At 40.1% G+C, this 26,447-nt stretch overlaps 2 protein-coding genes and 1 long non-coding RNA gene across 12 annotated transcripts in view; 2 read left to right on the top strand and 1 right to left on the bottom strand.

Annotated features, from left to right (window-relative positions):
• The window catches only part of RORB (RAR related orphan receptor B), a 195,919-nt gene extending 173,113 nt beyond the window's left edge, over nt 1-22,806 (top strand). The window contains exon 10 of one of the 2 annotated variants that reach the window (XM_060300842.1): nt 22,561-22,806. In XM_060300842.1, the coding sequence (XP_060156825.1) occupies nt 22,561-22,587 (27 nt within the window). In that variant the 3' untranslated portion in view covers nt 22,588-22,806. Of the gene's footprint in view, nt 1-7,927; nt 11,137-22,560 lie in introns of those variants that run through there. The other variant, XM_030876997.2, reaches the window with a different exon arrangement.
• LOC115863811 (uncharacterized) overlaps nt 1-26,447 on the bottom strand; it is a 53,265-nt gene that overhangs the window by 13,771 nt on the left and 13,047 nt on the right. For 8 of the 9 annotated variants that reach the window (XR_009564315.1, XR_009564307.1, XR_009564316.1 and 5 more), the window contains exons 4-7: nt 3,980-4,202; nt 3,412-3,618; nt 2,258-2,329; nt 5-114 (exon numbers count right to left, since the gene is read on the bottom strand). This is a non-coding gene — a long non-coding RNA (uncharacterized lncRNA). Of the gene's footprint in view, nt 1-4; nt 115-2,257; nt 2,330-3,406; nt 3,619-3,979; nt 4,203-26,447 lie in introns of all 9 variants that reach the window. The other variant, XR_009564313.1, reaches the window with a different exon arrangement.
• On the top strand, nt 16,516-17,339 carry LOC115863810 (small ribosomal subunit protein eS6-like). Its single transcript, XM_060299969.1, has one exon. It carries the CDS (start codon nt 16,554-16,556, stop codon nt 17,301-17,303), a length of 750 nt encoding a protein of 249 aa, XP_060155952.1. The 5' UTR covers nt 16,516-16,553; the 3' UTR covers nt 17,304-17,339.

Genomic DNA, 26,447 nt, shown 5'->3' with positions numbered 1-26,447 from the left:
ATACCCAACTGTTGTATTCAAGTCCAGCGGTTCAGGTTACCTCCCCAGTAGGTGGGGTAGATCTGCCTTCTGTGCAGTGTGCAAAGACTGTTCATGCCACCAACCAGTTTCACCCTGAACAAGTGGAGCAGACTTAGGTGAGGTGCAGGGTTCAGACATAGTCATTAGATTTCATCCTAAAAAAACTGTCTTCCATACACTTTCTGCATGCCCACTTCCTGAAATTAAAGTTCAAGTAGCAATGCCTTATACTTTAGACCAAACCTGGACCTAGGGAAGATTTGAAATTCAGGAATTCTTATCCATTAACTAGAAGGAAGGTCTCAACCCCTATATGTTAATCAGTTTGTTTGTTTGTTTGGGGTAAAAAAAAAAAAAAAAAAACCCTATTGAAGAGTCTAGTTTCCTCTCCTCATGACCATAATAATAACATGTAGCATATTTATAATAAACCATCAGAACCACTGGCTGCTTAGTCACCTTGGACAAGGGACTTAACCTCTCTGTGCCTCAGTTTCCTCATTTGTAAAATGTGATAAAAGATAGTATCAATGTCACATGGTTATTTTAAGGACTAAATGAGATCAAATATAAACAAGCTGCATGGTTCATCACAGATAGTACGTAAGTGCTGTTGGAGTTGCTGTGGACAGAAGAAATTCTGTTTTGGCAGGGAAATGTTTATCCAAGAAATGGGTATATTTGAGCTAATCAACTGATGAATGATAACTATTTCAAAAGATGGAAGTTAGGGGTTTAGGGAGGGGGAGTATGACATTCCAAGAGATGGGGGCAATGATACAGACGTAAGAAAGTATAAGGTATACGCAGGCTATGAATAATAGTTAGATTTGGCTGGATCCTGGATTTGAGGAGTGAGGAAATGAGGTCACACTGGTCACTTTCACTAAAGCTCGTGGAAAAAAATACATATACATGTAATATGTATAGAATGTATGTGTATATGTATATGCATGTATACATATATATTTTTAAGCCATATGACTGGGGGAGGCAGCCCATCTGTTTTCTGGGCTTCAGTTTTCTTGTCTCTGAAATGAGGAGGTGGGACTGGCTGGTCGTTAAGTTCCCTTCAGTATAATATTCTTTGACTCTAAAAGAGAAAAACAAAGGTTCCTTCTGATGTCTTCTGCCTTCCATTGCTCTGTCCCGTGCGACAGTTTTAAGGACTCTTTAGATGTTCTGCCGCTACTCTAAGTGAATAAATAGATGGATTTCTACAAGTCTTGCAGATTCAATTAGTTCTATGGCAATTGAATTTAGGGTGATATTCCAATCCCAAAGCTGTGAAGCATACACTGTTTATAAAGCCTGCATCCAGGGGTCAGCATTCCCATCAGGCTTTGCGTTTCTAGCATAACGATAACAAAACTGCATCATCAACAAGGGGAATTTGTCTTTCTACTGTAACAGTACCAGGTTACTAAATAAAAGCTTAGAAGAGGGAGCTTCCCTGGTGGCGCAGTGGTTGAGAGTCCGCCTGCCGATGCAGGGCACACGGGTTCGTGCCCCAGTCTGGGAAGATCCCACATGCCGCGGAGCGGCTGGGCTCGTGAGCCATGGCCGCTGAACCTGCGCGTCCGGAGCCTGTGCTCCGCAACGGGAGGGGCCGCAGCAGTGAGGGGCCCGCGTAACGCCAAAAAAAAAAAAAAGCTTATAAGAGGGAAGGCTTACACAGCCCTATTTTACACGTTAATAATTGAAATATTACCTGAAAGAAATTACTCCTGGTCACTCTCACTTTACTAGTGCTATTAATATACAGATTTAGGAAAAAAAAAAAAAAACAGCCATGTTGACTCATAGATAGGGTCTATGGAGCACAAGCACTGATTGAGAGATTAGTGAAAACTGCCAAGGGTCATTTACATTGATTTTCATTGTTTGCTCACTGAGATCTAAAGAGACTGTGTCATGATTAATGATAGGATGTTTATGCCTGAAGCCTGCTTATTCTTCGTTCAGGACACTAGGTGTCACATTAGAATTCCTAGTAGGTGGGCCTAGGGATTCATCAGTTTAATCTTAAACAACACAGTCTGTCCAGCCAGGACTTAAGGGGTCCTAGTTCAGATGATGTGGCTATGTAGGCTGAGCCTCCTTGTTCCCCTGCATATTTGGTTAGGAATTGGTTTTATATTTAAATTTTCTATACTTTCTTAAAGTATAACATACATGCTGGAAGTTCTTAAATCGTAAGTGTTTAGTTCAGTGAATCATCACAAAGTTAACATACCCATGTAACCACTGCCATGTAAAACTTGGCACTCCAGGAGCCCTGCTCAGGTTTCCTCACATGGTATATATACTGTAAAATAATGCAAGAGTCAAAATTATAAAAAACAGTTCAATAGATCATCCAAGTTTTTTAAATTCCAAATCGATACTCAAGAAACATAGCTTTCTCATGGAATAGTTTCCTACTTCAACCTACATGTATATTGAGTATATACTGTATGCCAGATGCAAAGAAGGGAAAGGCAAATAACACATGGTCTTGGCCCTTTAGCAAGCGGTTTCCCTGAGGGATTCCTGTGAGAGACCAAATTATTGCAATCCATTTTAGCCATTTATAGTTTGCTGGCATACACTACAGGTCCAACACCCAGAAATGTCAAGGGTTGTCCATCGGGCTAATGGTCTATAATAAGAAGAGAGGTTTTGATGTTTCTCCTCACTCATCAAGTTGCAAGTCAATGCATTAGTTAGGACTCTTGGGTTACACATAACAGGAACCAACCCACACCAGGTAAAGCAAAAAGAAAATAATAAACGAATGCAGAGAAATCTCATCTAAGGTAAAAAATTCAGCCCCCATTCAGGAAACACTAGAACAAGGAATTAGGAAGCCTTCAGAATTCTCCATCTCACGAGTTTATCTCTCTTTATGTATCTACTTTATTCTTCTCCCTCTCTGAACACCAGTTTTCTCTGCTTCCCTGAAATATGGGTAGCTCTTAGCTCCTTAGGTCACTCATAGTTTCTGCTACATTTAGAAAGTAACTTGCTGGCTCACCATCTGATTCCAAATTCCAACCCCAGTTAAACCGAATGTCCACTTCCACTTTAGTCAGCCACTCCCTGAGAAAACATGCCATACAGCGTGGATGCCAGCATGGAGTAAGGATGGTGAGAGAGGGCTGTGACCTGAACAGATATCTCCAATTCAGTATGAGAAATCTAGGCCAAGTGTCTAGGTTTAGCTGAACAAAAACCCAAAAAAGAAGTGAGTGGGGAATTTCCTGGCGGTCCAGTGGTTAGGACTCTGTGCTTCCACTGCAGGGGTCACGGGTTTGACCCCTGGTCGGGGAGCTAAAATCCCGCATGCCGCACAGCCAAAAACAAACAAAGAAGTGAGTGGACAAGAGAAATAGATGTATGTAACCTCACTTAATGTGTCCTGTCTTTATCAGTGCTTCTGAAGTTTCTTCCACTTTGATCGAGCCATTGTTCACTTCCTGCTTCAGGCTGGAGGGCATCTTGATGGCCTGGAAGCCCACATGAACACAATCCTTAGTTTTCACCTCTGCATGTTCCATTCTTCCAACATCAAATGTACCAGCTATAAAATTGTGGATTTTCTCATAAGACCACCCTCTGGAAAGAAGCATAGGATTATTATCTCTTCTCCAACAGCTGCTTTTTAGTCTTGTAAGACCCCTGTAGGTATAAGCTAAAGCTTCCTTCTTGCAAGAAATGTTTGTCATAAGAGAGAGATGAGTGTGAAAATGCCTTTTTATAGACCGTCTGTCTACTCCTGCTATAGAGATTATTTAAACATAAAGACATTTCATGATGATTTGAAATCGACTACCCCCTCCATCTCCAAGTGCTTCTGGATCACCACCCCAGCTGTTTAAAAAGTTGTTGAGCCATTAACTGCTGCTGAGGTGAGCTCCCTTTGACTTGGGGGTCCTCCACCTGCAGTACATAATATTAATGAGCAGTAAGTGACTACCTGATGCTTCCTCCAAGAGGCCCTTCTGGGCTCTGACAAGTGCTGCCGCTGCTTCCTCATGGCCTCCTGGCCCATGGGGCCTCCAGAGTGATGGGTGCCCCTGTCAGCACTTCTGTTCCCACAGCTAACTGGATGCCTTGAAATCAGCCCCTCCTGAGAGCACAGAGGTTGGCGAAGCTCTTTTGTCTTTTTCGGTGTTCTTTGCTCAAGTGGTCCCAATGCTCTATAAGAAAAAGCATTTGTCACCATTCAACCCATTCTACAGATGAGCAACAGGGACAGGATTGAAGTCCCCTAAAAGAGGGAACTAGATCCTGAACCAGACCTTCTTAAACCTAGTTTTGGGAAGGAAAGCAGCAGGAGTCCATATTTACTTTCCCAAACCAAACCCGTGGTTAAATATTTCCAATAAATGAACTATGGAATGATTTTGGCCATCCTCATACATTTAATTTTTCAACCACCCATTCTCTAAAGGAGCAGAAAACTGCTTTAAGAATTGTAATACATAGAATTCTACTTTATGAATCACAGTTTACTAAATGAGCAACTTACTTTAATTGCTACAAGAAAATGAAAATCGATAATGATGTTGCTTTTCATTTCAATAAAAGTAAATGGCTGATTTTCCGCATGCACTAACCCACAATACACAGAGACTCAATTTTGGGTGCTTGGTTAGCGGCTAAGCTGGTTTCTTGCCCTCCATGTTATTTGGCTGAACAAGCATGACCTTGACTATTTCTCTCCTTGAGGGAAGCATTATGTGGGAATGACACATGACATCTAACACAGATATTGCCAGGATGGGCCAGGCACTCTATAGATAGTGTTGACTCATTTAACCCTTACAACAACCCTCTGAGATAGGGACTGTCATAATTGACATATGACAGATAAGGAAGCTGAGAGGTTAAGTGACTTGCCCAAGATCACACAGCTGTAAATAGCAAGTCTGGGAGTCAGACCCAGACAGTCAGGCTTGAAAGCCCATATTTTTATCACTAGACTAATTCTCTTTATATAGTATTTGTGTCTCATAGGGAACTCAGGAAATTTCATTATTTGTCTCTCACCAAACTAACAGAACCAAGCAAATGAAACCTTCCTTCTCTTGATATGATAACTTTTTTTTTTTTTTTGCGGTACCGGGCCTCTCACTGTTATGGCCTCTCCCGTTGCGGAGCACAGGCTCCAGACGCGCAGGCTCAGCGGCCATGGCTCACGGGCCCAGCCGCTCCGCGACATGTGGGATCTTCCCAGACCGGGGCACGAACCCGTGTCCCCTGCATCAGCAGGCGGACTCTCAACCACTGTGCCACCCGGGAAGCCTATGATAACTTTTTTATCGGCCTCCTGAAAAGAAGCTAACTTGACACCCCGTTACCGGGACTATTTCTAATATGATAAAGAATTTACTCGTCAAAGAATTTACTTTGAAAAACAGTTGTAAATTTATGAGATTCGAACCTCTTAAACAGTGTTTCTCAAAGTCTGTTCTATGGACCCAGTGCACCAGCATCCTCAGGATATTTGTTTCAAACATGAAATCTGAGCTCCACACCTAGATTTCGTGAAACAGAATCCCTAGGAGTGGATCCCGTAATCTGCATTTTTAGGAAGCACTCCGATGGTTCTGTGCACACCAAAGACTGACCAGCATTACAGAGTTGCATCTGGATGTTTTAGGAGCTCCACACATCATCAATTCAACTGCAGATGATTATAGAAAGCTTTCAAAGTCTCTCTGCCTTCAGTAGCTATTTCAGGGAGAATTGTAATGTGCAAGAAGTGTTCCGAAATTGTTGCAGTCGCCTTCTGTGTGAACCAGCTGGTTAAGAAAGCTTGAATAATTTCCCAAGGGAGTCTAGTTAAAGTGGACACTTGTACACCCTTTACCTATGAAAATATAGAAAAGACACGGCTTTCCACCCTGGACTCAAAGAGAATCTTTCAGAATGGGATTCTGATAATTTTTCTCAAAACCCTACGAAAGACCTTAGCAGAGACTATGAGACCTAGCATAATCTGACCAAGCAGCCTCCCAGCTTTATCCTTGAACATGCTCACCCACGGCTCCAGCGACAATGAACTTCCTTCAGTTCTAATAGCACCGATGATCCTGGAACATATTATGTACCCCCAGCCCCAGCGTCTAGTTAGCTCTCCCTCTCCCTTCAGAGCCCAGCTTAAATGGTCCTTTCTCAGAAGTGCCTGCTTGAAGCAGTCAGAGCATTCTATTATCTACCACTTGTCCTCGCATCATTCCTCCATGGCACTCACCAGTTTTTCGGTCTGCTTTTGACTGTGTGGTCACTTTATTCATCTGTCTTCTCCCATAGTTTATAAGCAACAACAGTACTGTTGTGTGAATTCTGGTGTCTAGTAGAAGTGTCTGCTACCAGTTTAAATACCTCATAATGTTGGAGAGAAAGTCTTGATTCTCAGTCTAAAATTTAACATCCATTCTATAAAGATTTCATGATTTTGTTTTCATTTCTATCCCTATCATTAAATAGCAGTGGAACTAGAAAGTCTGAACCCCAGACTTCTTTATGTGTTCTAGATCCCTTTAATGAATATGTCAACAAGTCTAATCCTGATGCTATTTTTAAAGTTGCTTATAGTGTGGTTATATAGTCATTAGTTGTTAAAAGGCAAGTTAATAAAAGAGTGGAAATTTCTGATTTTGAAAAGCCGCAAAGTAACTATTTATCTATTTCCTCCTTTACTTCAAAGGCTGAAATGGTTTCTTATTATTGAATAGGGTAGGGAGCACAGTGGGCCTAATTGGTGATTAGATGGGTTTTACTTAATTTTATCATCACTTTCAAGTGTACCCTTGGTCAGCTGTATGAACTATCAAGCTTATCGTTTGTAAAAGTATTATCTATATGAGAACATTTCTTATTCCCACAGTAATTTGATCACAATGACATTTGGTTTTAAGCAATTTTGACACTTAATGATGGATTCTAAGTGTTCCAAAATTATGTGTGTCAAAAGCTAGAATTGTTCAGAACCTAAGACCTAATAGCATTTAACAAACTGTGGATATTTTAAATTATTAAAACACTGTCTTCCGGGTATTTAAACTCAAAAAATTACATTCTACATGATACTTATATATCAAAACCTAACAATTATAAGTGGATATTCTCCCATGAGTTTTTGAAACACCTCCTTAAGGAAGCTGAGTGCCAGTGACTTCCCAAATTCTCCCTGGATTAAATATAGGTTTCATTTTACTCATTATGGTGGGAAAGGATTAGAGAGCTACCGGCAAGCTAGTGACCTTGACAGAAAAGCAGTCCAGATCGTTGTGAATTACACCTCATATGATTTAGGTTACACCTTCCTAACACTGTCACCTTCCAAAACTAAAAATTCTGATATTCACATCATAAAAAATCTATGGGAAATGATAGATAATAATATTAGCTAACAATTGTATTTCATGCCTACAGTATTCTTAACACTTTCATACAAACTTCCTCACTCAGTTTACACAACAACGCAATGAAGTACGTGCTGTGAATAAGCCCATTTTACAAATGAGAAAACTGAGACGTAGAGGATGGCACAGCCACACGGCCATTTAGCTATTTTAGAACCAGGATTCCGACTCAGTCAGCCTGCCGAGAGAGCACCCCTCCTAACGATTAAACTAAACTACCTCCCGTACCTACTTTATATAAGAACAGTGAATTAGGAAGCTTGGTCCTGCTTTCTTTCCTTCTCTTTATTTTCTCGTTAGAAAGTCAGGGAGGGAGGTGTTTTGTTTTGTTTTGTTCTAAAGGAGAAGCTGAAAGTGAGCCTTCTTTCTTTTTGAACATCTTTTTCCAAAGCCAGTTCCCTTCATCTGAGGCCAGGAAGGACACTGATTCAGGAGACAGAGCACTAATGAGCTTCCCCCTTTGTCTCCTTCCCTGTCTCTCCACTCTGCAGTTAATAGCCAAGATACCAACCATCACGGCAGTTTGCAACTTGCACGGGGAGAAACTGCAGGTATTTAAGCAATCGCATCCAGACATAGTGAATACACTCTTTCCTCCGTTATACAAGGAGCTCTTTAATCCTGACTGTGCCACCGTCTGCAAGTGAAGGTGACGAGCGAACTGTCTCATAGTCATGGAATGCAGCACCATTAAGACAAAAGCAATGTGTTCATGAAGACTTAAGGAAAATGTCACTACTGCAACATTAGGAATGTCCTGCACTTAATACAATTATTTTTCACCGCTACAGTTTGAAGAATGTAAATATGCACCTGAGTGGGGCTCTTTTATTTGTTTGTTTGTTTTTGAAATGACCATAAATATACAAATATAGGACACTGGGTGTTATCTTTTTTTTAATTTTATTCAGGTATGTTTGGGGAGACAACTGTTTATAGAATTTTATTGTAGATATATACGAGAACAGAGCAGTACTTTACATGATTACTTTTCCTGTTGATTGTTCAAATATAATTTAAGAAAATTCCACTTAATAGGCTTAACGATTTCTATGTTTTTAGATAGTTGATGCATGTATAAATTTGTAGCTGTCTTGGAAAGCACTGTGCATGTATGTAATGAGTATATAATATCTGAGAATATTATATATGATTATTACTTATACATGCACATGCACTGTGGCTTAAAATACCATACCTACTAGCAAAGGAGGTTCAGTCAGGCACTATTATGTTATTTACCTTGTGTTATATGTTACCTTTATGTTAGACAATCAGGATTTTGTTTTCCCAGCCAGAGTTTTCATCTATAGTTAATAGCAGAATGGTACCAATTCAGAAATGTCTACAAAGGAATAAATATAATGCATGACCTCTGTATAAAAACTCTGTTTCGATCAATGACATCAAAGCCTTGTCAAGATGGTACATATTGGAAAAAAAAATAAGTATTTGGAGCCATTTTCCTGTTTTAAGAATTAGGCCACAGATAACATTGTGGAGTCCAGGGCTTTTTTGACCAAACAATAGATATTTCCACCAGGACACATAAAACAGTTTTTTTTTTCCTTTGGATTTCAAGTTGTGAAAGAACCTTCATTTTGGTGCTTATTGTATCTTTAACAGAGAAATACAGTCTGTAGATTATGACCACCAGCAATTTTTGCTAATAAAATTAGAGGAAAAGAGTAGGTCAGAGCCCAGGGTCCTAATGCCATTTCATGTAAACATTTTTCTCTCTAACCATTTTTTTTTTTCAAAGAAGAGGAAGAGAGAGAATATACAAAGTAAAGAAGTAGTTCTTTATGTTCATTCTCTTGAATAAGTTTGTTAGAAAATGCAGCAATAAAGGGGGAGGCAGGACTTTCTACGTCCTTCTAGTCTGTGGTCTCTAATTTTTTCAACTCCACAATGCTGTATTATAAAAAATATAGCAAAACCTTGATAGATTAGAATAAAAGATCTGGGTTATTCTACAGAGCTAATACACCTCAAAGCCAAAACTATTTCCTGTGCCGTCTGGAATTGCATCATCCATCTAGCCGGGAATTATTTTTGTAGCAACTTTTAAAAGTACAGAATGCAAGAGGTGAGATCACGATTAGACAATTTAGATTTCCTGGTACTTCCTCACTTCTCCACTTGCTGACCAATCAAAGCGATCACCAGAAAAGCATAAATTCCAGGGAGTTTGTTCTGCCTATGTTCTGGAGGCCTTATGCCTTTGGTCTCATTTGATCCAAAATAAGACTTTTTAAAAGGGAGCTAGAGAAGTGCTTACTGTATAAGACAATGAAAATTATGATCTCCTATAAGTGTAGCCTGGCCATCAACTCATGAAGACCTGCCCTTTTCTCCTTGTCCAACACACACACACACAAATGCACACCTGCTTTGTGAAGTTTCCATCAGTGGAAACTTTTGATTTTTTTTTTTTTTTTTTATCTCTTATGCTCTCCTGAAGTTAGATGGTTGAGAGCCATCTCCATGATGCCACAGAACTGCAAACTGATGATCAAACAGTAGTGTTAGTCTTTGCTTTTAGAAAACAGAGTCTTTGCCCACATCATGATTGATGAATTCCTAACCAATAGGGAAAAACAGAAAGGCTTTAAAATAATGAATCTCTTTCTCAACTACCGTTATATTCAATTAATTTAACTACATTGAACCAAATTACCTTCAGTGTCTAAGAAGACAGCTGTAGACTGCTTATTATGCTGCTACAGGGACTCAATTCTTTTTGGTGTAAATGTCACTCCTGCTAGCTCTTTGTATAAAGAATTAATTCCAAGAGTCATATTTCCTTCTAATGGAAAGATTACTTTACTGATTGCTAGGAAAACAGGGTAATGGAAGGCACTCAATTAAACCAAACCGTTTCCAAATGCAATGTATGTTTTATGATTGGCTTGTGATAGGCGATGCTTAATGTGTCTACTTGGTGTTTCCCTTTGAGCTTTGAACTTATGTCAAACTTTGTTTTCATTGTTCTGTTGGCTTAGTGTTTCCAATTGTCAGCCTGTAATTCCTGCTCAGTTGCAAAGGGAACCATTTGTTTCCTCCAGTTTACCTTAGAGGATTTAAATTGGCTCAATTGATGAAGTGGCTGAGAATTTCTCCTCCCCTGTCCCATGGGTGATATAGGAAAAAGATTGTTCCCCACATTTGCCTCAGGAGGTACTGGATTTGAATTTGTGTCGTTTCCACTAGTGCAAGCATTTCACTGGGACGGCATGAACCTTTTGAAGCTAGGGGACAGGAAACAGCTAGCAACTGAACCAGAACAAAATAGTGGAAACCAGTACACACTCAGCCCCGTTCAGTTGAGAAAAGAGATTTCCATTTTTCGCCACAGTTGCCAAATCTGTCCCTTGAAAGAGAGCCAAGTCATGTTTTCAGTGGTAACAAAGCACCTTTAAAAGCTGCCCTTTGAACATCTCCTTGCTGCATCTCGAGGTATTTTGAAATTTCAGTTAAGAACAACTTTCTTTACCACATGCAATCTTTGTCCCTGCCCCATGAAGACTCATGAGTGGTTGCAACACATTCATGATAAAATGTGCACTGGAAGAAAGGACCCAGGATCTGTACTTTTCACTTCAAACTTCGTAAATGACAATCACTGCTTGATGCAGATGTTGCACTGTATTCACTCAGGGATGTTTTGTTTTTTTAAAAAAGAAAAAAAGAAGAAAAAAAAAAAAGTACACCAAGAAGGAAGAAAAAAAAAAAAAAAAAAAAACAGGAAAATGACAACAAAATGTAAATGGCATAAATTAAATATGCCAGTAAGAGAACCTCTCTGACAAGGCTTTCAGACCAACGAGCAGTAACTTCATGTTGTAAGCTGAATTTACTTTCACTATTTGGACTTGCTGAAAAGTTGCTCATGAGTAGGAATAATTTAGTCTCCTTTTCTAAAATCTGCTGAGAGCCAAATGATCCAGCTGCCCCATCTATAGGAATATGTATCTCCCAGAGAACCCAAGCTTCCTATACAAGTCCTGAGCAAGCCATCTCAGTAGCATTCGATGAACCTGACAACGGAGGTGACCTGTGGTCTGTAAAGAGAAAGGCAAATTTCGGAGGCAATATAGGAGAATAAGGGATTCCACATCTGGCTTAACATCTCACATCTGCCCCAACTCTCCATGACTCAGGTCCTCTTTGTATTCCTTTTTCTGCAGCTCTTTTATCCCCAAAGACTGAAAGCTGAGGGTGGAGATGTATTCGACAAACATACCCTTTCTGGATTTCCCTTGTTTTAATAGTGTCTTCAGGGCTCTGGACTAAAGGACCACTGAGTAGGTGAAAACAGAGAATATAGTGGTCTCTTGGGTAGACTTCTTTGATAGAATCTAAGAGACTCTGGATATTAACAGTAGGTGCCAGGGAGGCATCAGTTCATTTCCTATCGTAGCTGCCTGTTTAACACATAACTTCATAGCAGTCAAGCTCAACTGCTTGGAGGAAACCTCGCACATGGATAGTCAACTCAGGCTCACTTTCTACAGTCCCATGGGTACCAGACTTGACTGCAAAAGCAATTCTTGTGTCCCAAGGACGCAACTTAACAGCTTTTTTCAAAAACATCAGTCAGCTGCAAATGATGTCAGTTTTGTTCCATGTTCTTTGTTTCCATTTATTATAGAAGCAAGGAAGAATTCTACTGCTATTGGAAATTAGAAGAAATAACTTTTTCACGATTCTTTTTTCTCTGTAAACTTTAGTTTCCAGTGGGTTACGACGATTGACAGGAAATTCAGGCAAGGATGTCTGTGCCCAGACAGAACCACCGTTCAAGAGAACAGCAATAACTTTGAAGTGTGCATCTGTAGTCAAACTTTGTACAAAGTCCCTCTAAACAGAAAGAAAGGCTCACCATCTGCTTTAGGTGAAGTGGTATTTGATTTTCTGTTCCCAACTACTAGTGCAAGCAGCAACCTGATATGGGAAACCACATGGGTCTTTAGACAAGAGTTGACAACCATTTGGGGTTGGTAGTAGGGGAGTGTCTCAGGACACCAGAGGTACATGTTCATTTAAAGCAAAGGTTAAAAATTCCAAAGTCTAAAAGGGCCAGGGAGTTGATGCAAATGAGCTTGCCACTAGCAGACCGGTGGCAAGCTAGCAAGGAAATGCCCCAAAGAAAAGGGGCATCCAACAGTCAGTTAAAGCTGAAGTATTGCTAAAGTTTCTAAATCTTATGCAGTCTCTTGAGTTGTAAATGTCAGTTGATTCAGAGCTTAGTGCAGACCAAACAAATATGTCTCTGGGCAGAAGGCGGTCCACGATTTGCAACCCCTGGTTTAAAGCAAAATCCAATCTAGGGGCCTGTTTGGCTGGAGCAAGTCTGTCCAGATAAAACTCTGGATGATATCAGTCGGGGGTTAGGGGTCAGGAGATCTTGCTCTTCTGATTCTAAATTTCGTTTTCATATTTGACTATCACTGCTAGAATATATAGTAAGAGGTCAGCTTTAAAAATGGCAAACAGTCTAAAAATGAAAATAATTTAATGATGGCTTATAAAAGACACTTCCATCCGTTTTGCCCAAACTCCCAGCTTCATGGAGCCAGGTGGTCAGATTTCTTGCCACTTTTCTTCAGAAAGTCCAATGCACAATTTTTATGCTTTTGAGTCTCAGTGTGTTTCTTTAGATGTGTGGCTTCATTATCTACGAGTTCTTACTTTTCCCTTGGTTGTAGCTAAAGAATTCATTCAATAATCACAATAGCATAGTCCTCCATTGTTATGAAGTGCGGGACCATGGACCCCTTTGCAGTGGATGGGGGTTGTCTGTTGGTGCACTTTTTTCCCAAGCTGCTGAAATTCCTCCAAAGTGAACTGGCCATAGTAATCTTTGCCTCCTGCATGACTGTAAGCACAACCTCCAGTGGATCAGACAGAGCAGCTCAGTGATTGTTCTTATGGCCAAAAATAAAGCACAAGTTTACCGGCATTGAATAAGCCCAGCTGAGGGAAGCCAGGGAATGTGCATCCCCGCTGGGCAGCATGATCCTTCTATTAAACCATGCTCTTTGGGCAGCGGCTGGAGGGCATTTGCCCGCCTGGGTCACGACCAGATGCAGACACACACTAGGTATGTCTGAGAAGCTCCAGATCCCATCTCCAAGCACAGTACTGTCTGCTTCATCTGATTAACACACACACACAGGAATGAAAACTACATCTATAGAAAACTGAGTATGTATTGTAGAAATGTAGAGGAAAAATAAAAATATTTTTTCAAATGTAATTACTTTTAATATATGCTTGTGGAAGGTCTAATACAATGTATGCTGTCTCTGTAATTTTTTCTGTAAATAACCAGAGACAGTGAATACACTGATTTTTCTATGTCTCTGTTTAAGCATAAGACTTTGTAACGATTTTTTTAGAGGGGGAAAAACCAACAAAGAGCGAATATGTACTTGCTTCCTTTCTGCGTGTTACGTACTTCTCAGAAACTGGTTGTAACAGTTTAAGCATCTTGACTGGTCATTGGTGTTAAGTGTACACTTCTTTTTATAAGACAGCTGAGAAAGGGACAGGGCTGTCAATTAAATCTGCTCCAAAGAATCTGTATTGAAGATTGGCCTAAGACCTGCAAACTCTATCTGAACTAGACAACATGAAAAAGGAAAGTTTAAAAAAAAATGTTGCCTAAGTCCTCTTTCCTCGTAGCAAATGGCTTAGTCCATATCCTTTCTGCATGGAATTGCTTAAGGAAAACAAACTCTGCTTTCTGATGAACAAAATATTTTTGTACACATTTATTTCGTATTAATAACCCCAAGGTCAGACCACTCATTCGCTGAAGCCATAACTGACCTTTACCAAATAAATGTTGTCAAGAACCTGGGGGAGGGTTGGGGAGAGACTGAGAGGGAGGAAAATTGAAGGTGTCATGAGCTGTAACAACACAGGCAGGAGCAAGTCTGATGAACCTGATGCTTTTCCTGCATCCCAAATACGAGTTTAAAAGGCTAGTATTTTATGATGACCGATTTATAATTTAAAAAAAAGATATTTAGATTTAAATGAGACTTTCCAGTATTTTTGAAATCCCTGACAATAATTCCTTGCTTTTAGGGTTGAGAGAAATGATTTTCATATACTTCCAACATTCAGAGATTTAATGTTTTTACCTTAGCTCCAGCTTACGCGTGTAAAGTGGAGAGCAGCGCTGCATCCTCCAGCGTTGAAACCATGTGCTATTAGGGGCTTAGCTGTACCTACCGACCACTACTGCACCTTGAATGTGCAGCTTGTGTCTCTTACTAGCATGCACGTCATTGCTGGCAACGCGCACCAGGTGCATTGCCAGACGTATGTAAAATAAAAGTATGCACTCTAAAAAGCATAATAATTATTCTTTTTTAAAGGAATAATGCCTCCTATAGTCTTTGATTTTTCTGGAGCTTAATTACATTATTACATGTATTATTATTGGCCTATAGAGGCAAAAGGCAAACTACAAATAAACCCAGTGACATATATAGTTTTAAAATCTACAATTTTCTGATCTCTCTCTCCTTGTTTAACATGTAAGGCCTAATTTCTGTGTACGTGAGTAAAACTGCAGCCTGAGTCATTTAGGAAGTAAGCATTGAGTTTTTTTATTATAAATATGCTAGAATAAAACAGCACTCCCTAACAATTAAAAACAGAGTTTTATATTACTTTAGAATGTAATAGGTTTTTGTCCTTATTTTATGTCCTGTAAATTATTAGTTGAATACTGTTAGCATTCCCTGATAATGCACACATGATTTCTGAATGTTTTCTGTAAATGACAATCAATGTTTATGAAGTTCCCTCCTTTAATGCTGAACAAAATTAAAAGAAGGAAAAGAAAAAGTCTTGCCTCGTTTTCTTTTTCTTACACAGGAGACAAGGAGGCTGTGAAGAAGATAGATTTGGCTTTGAAAACATTATTCCATGGGTTCCAACTTACAGAGTTGCCCTTTTTCTAGTAAATACTGGGTAATTTTTTTCTGGAAATTCTTGTGTCCTCATGGACTTGGCCTGAGTTAGAAATACTCATTGAGAAAAGACCCAGGCTTCATTCTAGCCAAAGAGCTTACAAAGTTGGAATTAAAATGAGAGCAACACTCTCAAAGATAATAAGTAAAATAAAGCTAATAGCCCTCCTTTCCTAGAACTTTCATAAAACAAAGGCCCTGCTAGAAGAATCATAAGCAACTCCTCTGCTGTTGAAGTAAGTTACAGCAGGTTTGAAATACATGAAAGTTTTCAGATAATAATTCATGATTAAGTCTCTAGATCTGATTTTTTTTAAACAAATCATCACCAAGCTGCTCCAACACCAGAATCAATGCTCACCAACATACGAATGCTCTGAGTCTTATCTGAGCTGTAGTCAGAAGCGACTGAAGATAATCACAGACTCACAGTGATGTTTTTAAAAAAAAGCAGTTCTAAGAGGTGATGGTAATTTTTCAGGTGCTTGGTAGTTGTTGCAGGTTGAGGTCCCTAGAGCTGAGATGTTCTAAGAAAAGTAGTTTAAAGCAAGATTTAATGATTTTAAAACTAAAACCACTGGCTCATATGACAGGATGAGCATCAGAAAGCTTTCTGTAGAGTCTCTCCCAACTTTAGTCTTTGGAACCAGTAGAAACCCTTGCAGTACGTATGTTTCAAGCAACTTCTCAGCTCAAACGTCCGGATCCCCTGTGGACCTGGAACAGAACTGCACTGATGTTTCTGTTAGAGCACCACTTGTGTCCCTTGGTTTCTAAGATGGTCTTCAAGTGACCAGAGACATCAAGTACATCAACACAACCTATCCCAGGCTCATGTCAATTGTCACCAATAGGTCATAGAACTCTTTACTATAAAATCATCTAAACTTTTATCAGAAACCTAGATTTAAGCAGCACTGAAACTCAAGGTGAAATTTACCATTTTTTACATTTAGGTTGAACCATGTAAGATGACAATTATTAACCTTTGATAGTGCTACCAAAATTACGAATTAAGCCCTTTTTGTGCACAAAGCTTTGTTTCATTCATAGATCCTCTTCTTTATTTAAGAGTAAGAACTGGGCTCTTTTTCGTGGCGCCTCGGAGGCGGTCGGCAGTTTCAGAATGAAGCTGAACATCTCTTTCCCGGCCACTGGCTGCCAGAAACTCATTGAAGTGGACGATGAACGAGAACTTCGAATCTTTTATGAGAAGCGTATGGCCACAGAAGTTGCTGCTGACGCTCTGGGTGAAGAATGGAAGGGTTATGTGGTCCGAATCAGTGGTGGGAACGACAAACAGGGTTTCCCCATGAAGCAGGGTGTCTTGACCCATGGCCGAGTCCGCCTGCTACTGAGTAAGGGGCATTCCTGTTACAGACCAAGGAGGACTGGAGAAAGAAAGCGCAAATCTGTACGGGGCTGCATTGTGGATGCCAATCTGAGCGTTCTCAATTTGGTCATTGTAAAAAAAGGGGAGAAGGATATTCCTGGACTCACTGATACTACTGTGCCTCGTCGCCTGGGGCCCAAAAGAGCTAGCAGAATCCGCAAACTTTTCAATCTCTCTAAAGAAGATGATGTCCGCCAGTATGTTGTGAGAAAGCCCCTAAACAAAGAAGGTAAGAAACCTAGGACCAAAGCACCCAAGATTCAGCGTCTTGTTACTCCACGTGTTCTGCAACACAAACGTCGGCGAATTGCTCTGAAGAAACAGCGTACTAAGAAAAATAAGGAAGAGGCTGCAGAATATGCTAAACTTTTGGCCAAGAGAATGAAGGAGGCCAAAGAAAAACGCCAGGAACAGATTGCCAAGAGACGGAGGCTGTCCTCTCTGAGAGCTTCTACTTCTAAGTCTGAGTCCAGTCAAAAATGAGATGTTTTTAGAGTAACAAATAAATAAGATCAGACATCACAAAAAAAAAAAAAAAAAATTGTAAGAACTGGTAACATGTTCCCATAATCACACTAGGCTCATGTGCATGAGGCATTTCAGGTATCAAAGGAGTAGCCAGGGTTTGGCCTCATACTCCAGTGGCAGCAGCTCCTTGACCAAAATAAAGATGAGGTAGAAGTGAAGCAAACCCTCTAATGCCATCTTGGTAGGAAGGTGCCTCAGGTTACCAAGCCACCATACTATAGAAGTTTTCTCTGTTTTCCAAACTTGAACTTGCTAAGCTTAAGTGGTTGAATAAAGATTATTCTAAGAGACTACAGAATTGTCGATGGCGATGCCTCACAGATCTTAAATCTCCCAAGTTCGTGGAGTAGGGCATGGCATAGTGCAAGCATTCAACAAATGTGGCAACTATGTATTGGGGTCCATTCTCCTTCTGTAATTTTAGCTTCCCTACTATCTATTCCCTGTCATCTTACTGGTTTTGCCCTTGAGCAAATCATCCTCCAGCAGAGGCACCAGATATAGACATGCTTTTTACCGTAAGAAATGAGAGGGGAAATGGTAGCCCACTGGGAAAGGGCATTGGAAAAATGCTCTTTCCCTTCCTTTCTCCAAAGATTTAACCAAAAGCAATAAGAGAAGGAGCCTGAGTGGCTAAAAAGCCTGGACTTGCCATGTCCCTCTCAAATCTCCCAGTCTGGTTACATCAGATGACAAACTCTCAGTCAAAAAGAAGAGATCTGGAGAACTGATTAATTCTTAAGCTATATCACTGCACAAGTAAGAAATTTTAGAGAAGGTACTACTTTCTAGGAGATGGAACCCATTATATCTGTGACCATGTGTTCCTGTTGCCGCAGTCATAACAGTGGGCCAGATGTCATCTTAGTCACTGGATACTTTGCATGTGGCCAGAGATGAGGGAAACAAGAGAGAGCTTGCAGGATTACACAGTAGGTTTGGATGGGCCAGGCCTACCCACATTCCATGAGTCAGAATTAATCCCACAGAACCACATAACAGTAAAGGTTATGGGAAATGTAGTCCACTTGCGTGCCCATGGGAAAGGAAACTAGGTTGGGAAACACTTAGCAGTCCTGACACAAATGTGAAAGGAGTCCAAGAAAATCTCTAATCTGATTTCCTATCAGATACTGCAACAAACATTTATCAACAAATACTTATTTCCACTAATACATGCCAGACACTATGTACTGGGAATACAGTTGTGAAGTTGGACAGATATAGACTCTGCCCTTACGGAATCTATGCTCTAGGTCCAAGAAAGATGGGTATACAAAAGGGTGAAAACTAATACAAATAACTAGAAAAGATAAACTTTATGACAACTGTTACACTAGCTACAAAAAAAATTACACAGTGTTCATACAGGTGGTCACTTATTCTCTATTTAATTCTACTCTTGAACTCATTATCACCCATCATAGCCCATTCTGGTGTTTTTTGTTTTCTGTTTTACAATGTTAATTATTTTATTAATTTCTTAATGGTGAGACAAAAATCTTCCTTCTCTTATCTTTTATCCCCAGTTATAGCTAGCTCTGCTTATTAAGACTAAGTAGAGCAAGTGTATGTCTAGACCTATTTTGGCATATCAACACCTTAGATAAAACAGATATATCGTTCACTCGTCACTCCCAGGCTTCTTTTTTGCACATCGAAAATTATCTGTTACCCAAACATTCCCCACAATGTAATCCGCTCATAAAGACAAGTGTTGTTCACTTGAAGAACCTCATCGGAACAACCAATAACACAAATCAGTGACAAGAGAATCAATCGGACATCCTGCATATATCAGTGATGTCAGTCATATCTGCATTTAGAACATGGCTTTTACAGACACTTATGTTTTAAAATGTAGGGGTTTTAATTATTATTCCTATTACTATTACAACTACTACTACTACCACTATGATGATGATGATGATGCAGGTATGGTGAAGCAGGTTTGTTACTGACAGTTCCCAATTAGAGAAAAAAGAATGCACAAATAGACACACCTCCTCCTCTTATATAGTGTGCATTCCAGTGATATTTTGTAATTTCCCACCTATTCAATGAGATGATGACACTAAATTGATTTCAAGAAAATGAAGGTATTCCTCGAACATCTGTATTTATGAAGACAAGTCACACAGTTTGTTCCTAATGCAAAGAAAAGGTGTCAAAGTAGCATCAGAAAATAACAGGGCACAGAGAAGAGAGAAAGTCATTTGAAGAAAGCTGTAAGAGGCATCTGAGAGGTAAATGGATTAAGTGGGAATTCTGGGATTCAAATGTGGCTGCAATCCCAAACATACCTTCATCCTTCCATGCACTTTTCCCAGGGTCCAATGACCCACTTATGTATTAAACATGAAATAAGAGAATTTACAACACGTTCTCATAGCCAGCTAAAAATATTTAACCAGGAGGATGGAGAATATAATCACTTTATAGCTCCAAGTAGCAGCAGAAGGGATTTGCCAAATGGCAGGGAAGTTTTACTGGAGCTATGATCCATACCAAGCTACCATGTAGTATCACTGAGAATTTGTTAACAACTTCTTTCTGCATACTTCCCATCCTTGCCACACTCTACAAACAAGCCTAAAGCCCTGCAGTTCTCTAACATGTTCAGGTAAAATGCCATGTGCTCTTTCCCCTTTGGAAAGGTAAAACATTTTAAGGTGGGAATGGAGCTGATTAAGTGTTAGGGGTAGGTTAGTGGGGAAAGCAAAGTCGGGAACGACTTTCCCCAAATAAACAGTAACTCTGATGACCTTCAGTCTGCAGAAACTTCAAATCCCACATCCACATCATTGGTCAGGGAATTCTTGTTCATTATGCAGTGAAATTCCCTGTGCACAACCAGACAGATGATTAGATAAAAACATGACACGTGTAGAAACTTGATTTTTTTTTTTTTTTTTTTGGAGGGGAGGGGTGTCTGGTGCTTAAAGCCATTGAGCCCTAGGTGTTTCTAGTTTTTGGAAGAAAAATTCATAAAAAAGATTAGCTATTAAAATAATCCCCTCCCCCCAAATAACCATTTGGCACACATCTTAATTCTACATCATCCAACTGAAAGAAAATCTTCATCTTTATTGATTTTTTTAAGTTAAAACTAATTGTTTCAGGATAATAAAAAAGGGGAGGTCTCTCTAAATTCTCCTTTCCAAAGCACTGTTCCTCCCTGAAATTAGGAATTAAATTCTTAAAAGTAATTTTATGTGAACCTGTGGAGACTCAACTCTCAGGTAGCTAACTGGCACCATTCTGTGGGAAGTATTCCTTAGCAAAATTTAAAGCTCTTATCTGGACAGGTTCAAGGTAGCAGTCAGATTGCTCTTTCTAATTCCCATTCCAGAGAGGAGTCCCAGATGCTATCTAGACAGTTCCATCCAACTTCCAGCTTTTACCTCACTCACACCTTCACCTGCCCGCCCAACTGCCCTCAATTGACTGTGCAGTAAAATACTTTTTAAAAATAGACTCTTCAAAGAAAGAGCCCAGATGTTTTGCTTAAAACAACCAGTAAATTTTTTCACACTAGTTTTTTCCATTAGTTTTTCACAAAGATTGTATTAGCTACTTTTCTGTTTGTCCCCAAAGGTCAGGGATAACAATTTCTAAAGGCAAGGGATTGTGATCAAGTGTAAAAGAAAAATCTGAGAGGGAAAGCAGAAAGGAGAGCTGAGCTCAGGCCCCACATCCCAAAATCATGTCTCTTTCCCTCATCCATTCAACAAACATTAATACTTATGTGCTAAGTATTATACCAGATCCAAAGGATAAAAAGATGGCTAACATGGTCCCTGTCCCTGAGGTTTTTCATAGTGTAGCAAGGGTGGCAGACCAGCAAACAAAGGCAGTGACACACATCACAAGAGGTGTTTAGAGAGAGGATTCTGGTACCTGTAAAGGGGGTGCAATTAAATCTACTTGGAAATAGCTGTGGGAGCAAAATGGGGAAACTTAGAGAAACAGTGCCATTTGAAATGAGCCCTGAAGGATGACAAGATGTTCTTCCTAATAAAGAGTATTTCTAGTAGTGGAAGAAGCATATACAAAGAGAGAGAGAGGGAGAGAGAGAGAGAGAGAAGGCTAGAATATGAAGCAACTGGCAGCTGCATTCCAAATATTACCCTCAGACATGTTTTTTTGGCTTATACTTAATTAGGAAATTCCATATAAAACTGGACTCTCCAGATTCTTTTATTAAAAAAAATAGAAGATCTGGCAATAATATTCCCACATTCTCGTATGGAAAAATTGTTCCTTTTAGGACATGTTTTCTCCAGTTTTGCTCTTTACTCATATTTTACCAGCCTGGCTCCTTCGATGACTGAGTACATGGTGAACAATGATGAAAGATCAATGGAGAAAGGGTAAAAGTAGGCTAGTTACGAAGGCTCTGGAATCCTGCCTGAAAAGCTTTCTGAAAATCATATCTTTAACTCGGTGTTGCTATGACTATGCCCTCATGGAACTGGTCATCCACAAGCTGGGTTTTCCTTGTAAGTCTTTTTTAAACATTGGGACTGGTTGCCACTCATCTACGTTGATGTACTAGGAAAAAATATGTTATTTATTCTAATCGCAACTACCTGCTCTGGAAGACAATTTCTGTTAAGTAGAAAACTCTCCATTCTATTGAGACGTAAGAGTTTTGGATTTACAAGTTTGGGAGAAGAATTCAAAGTTCCGAAGGCTCTCCAAGAGGAAGGAAGTATATGGGGAAACGGGGGGAAGACACCAAGAAAGGAGCCAATGAGATCATGAAACTTAGGTGCAGATGGGCCAAAGGATCCATGAGGAAGTCTCAGTGGCAGGATTTTAGGAACAGGGATGGTAAACGTATGGCTTTAGATTGTTTTCTGCTTGGTGAACTTACGGCACCACCACCTCCACCATGACCCCCCCACCCACAGACTCCTCATTTTCAGTAAAGTCAACCTCAAAATGGTTTATGTGACCTTGAGGATTCAAATACCCAGAAACTCACAGAAATATTCAGATGATGCTTAGATTTCTTTAGCTAGATGTTAGATGGAGCATGGAGTTGTGTGCTTCATCTAGAGCTCATAAAACAAGAAAGCCCTACCCAATATTAAGTTTATACTGGAACTTAATAACTGAGGAAATAATATTTAAAAGAAAATTTGCTTATTAAATTATTTTATGACTCATCTTAATATCTGATAATAATGTATTCTTTTTCTGTAAGGAGCAACATGACTCCCAGGAGCTCTGACACCTGAACACATGTGATGAGCATGAAGCAAGAGACTTTCTGAGGCTCTCCACGTCCCTAATTGGGAAATGATCCATGGAACTCAACCTAGGAGGAACCAGAGGGTACTTCCTCCAAGCCTCCCCCTGCCTTGTGGGGAGGTAGTGCCCTTGTAGGCAAAGGCCGTGGCAAGCTCTATACTAGCTTGCCTGACTGCCCTTTGTTAATGAGCACAGCTCTACCTGCAATGGAACTGAATTGCAAGGTCTCACCAGCTGGTGAAACAGCTTTGGTCTATAATTCACCTCCTGGCTCCTGGTTCTTATGTCTGATGAATGAAAATCCCCAAGCTTCTCATTCTGAATGGTGCCTGTAGTAAAGCTTGGGTCTCACAGTAAATCATCAACTCATAATCCTGCCTTCAGCTGGAATTAAATGTGCCCCTCAGATTTCCCAGTCTGGAGACTCTTGCCAAGACAACAAAGGAAGCATCTGCTCGGCTTCGTATTTGACCAAAATGACCACTGGGACACATGTGAACCAAACCTTATGAAGCTGACAACCTAATTGGGGTAGGGGTGGGGAGAAGACAATAATCCAATAAAGCAAAGAACTGTATCTTATACCTAGAATCAGCACAAGAAATATTTACTGAATTGATTAATTAATCCAAGAAGATAAAACAATGCACCTTCGAGACACAGAAATTACATTGACTTTTGCAACCATCAGTGCTAGAAGACAATAAGATGCTATTTACCAGCGTTCAGGGAAAAAATCTAAAATTTATTATCCAAGAATCCTACACTCCACCAATTTCTTGTTCCTATGTGAAGATGCAAAAAAAAATCATATTCAAATATGCAAAATTACAAGAGAATAGTATCTATATACCTTTCCTGGATAAAGAAGAAGAGACTTTTCTAAGACGTTTACCAAAACACTGAAAGATGAGCCAAACACAACAAAAGAAAATAGTAAGAGTTAATAGTGCTTACTATATGCTAGGCACTCTCCTGGGTGCTTATAGTAGTTCATTTAAATCTTTTTGTGAAAATCAGTGAAGTTACTACTATTATTATTCCCCATTTCCAGTGAGGAAGATGAGACGTAGAGAAGTTCACTTTCCTGCTCAAAACTGTACAGCCAACAAGAGGTGGCACCAGAATTTGAACCCAGGCATTCTGGCTCCAAATTTCACACTCTTAGCCTTTATACTATACTGTTTTTTTTTTTTTAACATCTTTTTTGGAGTATAATTGCTTTACAATGGTGTGTTAGTTTCTGCTTTATAACAAAGTGAATCAGTTATACATATACATATGCTCCCATATCTCTTCCCTCTTGTGTCTCCCTCCCTCCCACCTTCCATACCCCACCCCTCTAGGTGGTCACAAACCACCTAGCTGATCTCCCTGTGCTATGCGGCTGCTTCCCACTAGCTAGCTATTTTACGTTTGGTAGTGTATATATGTCCATGCCACTCTCTCACTTTGTCCCAGCTTACCCTTCCCCCTCCCCATATCCTCAAGTCCATGCTTTAGTAGGTCTGCGTCTTTATTCCCATCTAGCCCCTAGGTTCTTCATGACATTTTTTGTTGTTGTTTTTTTTTCTTAGATTCCATATATATGTGTTAGCATATGGTATTTGTTTTTCTCTTTCTGACTTAACTTCACTCTGTATGACAGACTCTAGGCCCATCTACCTCACTACAAATAACTCAATTTCATTTCTTTTTATGGCTGAGTAATATTCCATTGTATATATGTGCCACATCTTCTTTATCCATTCATCTGTTGATGGACACTTAGGTTGCTTCCATGTCCTGGCTATTGTAAATAGAGCTGCAATGAAAATTTTGGTACATGACTCTTTTTGAATTATGGTTTTCTCAGGGTATATGCCCAGTAGTGGGACTGCAGTCCAAAAATGGGCAGAAGACCTAAATAGACATTTCTCCAAAGAAGATATACAGATTGCCAACAAACACATGAAAGGATGCTCAACATCATTAATCATTAGAGAAATGAAAATCAAAACTACAATGAGATATCATCTCACACCGGTCAGAATGGCCATCATCAAAAAATCTAGAAACAATAAATGCTGGAGAGGGTGTGAGGAAAAGGGAACACTCTTGTACTGTTGGTGGGAATGTAAATTGATACAGCCATTATGGAGAACAGTATGGAGGTTCCTTAAAAAAACTATACTGCTTTTAATAAACCTTTAAACATAATTACAAAAGTTAATTGATAAATTTAAATAATTACTTCACTTATTATTACAAAACTAACACTAAAAAAACAGTTTTTGTTTCAAATAATACAATGCAGAACCCGAGAAATAATAAATGATGATTAAAATGCAGAGAATACATCTTTAAAGCAAAAATACTAAACTCATTGCCTATAAAGCAGAATCAAAATTAATTGTTTTGATTTTGATATGATGATTAGATATATAGGCTTAAGAATGTTCTTTAAAAAGAGCTTTAATGTAACCACTGATAAAATATTTAAAAGAATGTTTAGCTTTGAGTCAAATCAAACTTCCATGGAAGGCATCTAAAAATGTTAGATAGCTGGCAGGGCAGGAACCTCAGGGCAGCAGAAGTAGGCCAAGGCCCCTTGGCCCAAGACACCTGGAACACCAGCCTGTCCTGCCTGTTCCCTTCCCTGGCCTCTAGTGAAGTAGAAAAGACTCATAAAAACAAATCACTTGGAGTTCTGGTCAAAGATGGTGATATAGGAGGCTACTGAACTCCCTTCCTCCCATGGACATACCAAATGTACAGGTACATGTGGAGCAATTCCCTCTAAGATAAATCCATAAACTAGCTGAGCAACACCTACACATCGGGCAAATGAGAAAATACCCACATCAAAACACATTGGGCAAATGAGAAAATACCCACACCAAAAGCTGAGGGCTTCCCTGGTGGTGCAGTGCTTGAGAGTCCACCTGCCGATGCAGGGGACACGGGTTCGTGCCCCAGTCTGGGAGGATCCCGCATGCCGTGGAGCGGCTGGGCCCGTGGGCCATGGCCGCTGGGCCTGCGCGTCTGGAGCCTGTGCTCTGCAACGGGAGAGGCCGCAGCGGTGAGAGGCCCGCGTACCACAAAAAAAAAAAAAAAAAAAAAAACTGGGGCTGACCATCATCCTCCCTGGAGACCAGGGAATCCAGAAGATGCCTCCTCCACTTTCTGCTCTAGCCCACCACAGATCACCAGTATCTTCCTGGAAGGAGCTTGAACTCACATCTGTGCTCCAGTTTTTGCAGCTGCCATCCAAGAGATGGGCCCCTGGATCTTCTGCCTCTGATAGCCAACAGGGCTTGCATTTAAGAATCCCACAGGATGATAGAAAACAAAGAAGCAGTTCTTAACAGATACAGAATCACCCCCCACACACAGCTATACACCCAAGCCAAGTACAGAGGGCACAGGCAAAACTGAACATCTCCCGGTTTCTCTCTGGAATGTGCTCAACTTCATACTTCCCAGATGCTACCTGAGGGCCCAGCTGCCAATCAACCTGCATGTAGGTGCTGACTGCCAACCTCCCCCTTAGGACACTGACAGGTCTTGGCACACCCTCAACTACTGGGAGGAACCAAGAACAAAGAAGGTGGCTTGGACACTCACAAAGCTTTGAGAGACAGCTAAGCGCTCAGGCCAGGCTGATTGACAAGCTTCATCTCCTACATGAGATCATTCTTTCAAGACTGGGAGAGGGCATATAATCAGAGAAAATCATAATTCAAAAAGACACAGGCACCCCAATGTTCACTGCAACACTATTTACAATAGCCAGGTCATGGAAGCAACCTAAATGCCCAGCGACAGACGAATGGATAAAGAAAATGTGGTACATATGTA

This window comes from Globicephala melas, chromosome 6 (genome assembly GCF_963455315.2).
Source record: "Globicephala melas chromosome 6, mGloMel1.2, whole genome shotgun sequence".
NCBI classification, from domain to species: Eukaryota; Metazoa; Chordata; class Mammalia; order Artiodactyla; family Delphinidae; genus Globicephala; species Globicephala melas.
This window is presented reverse-complemented; position numbering and strand designations above follow the sequence as displayed.

Excerpts from the sequence above, each read along its gene's own strand:
- LOC115863810 (XM_060299969.1), top strand. The coding sequence starts at position 16,554 with ATGAAGCTGAACATCTCTTTCCCGGCCACTGGCTGCCAGAAACTCATT.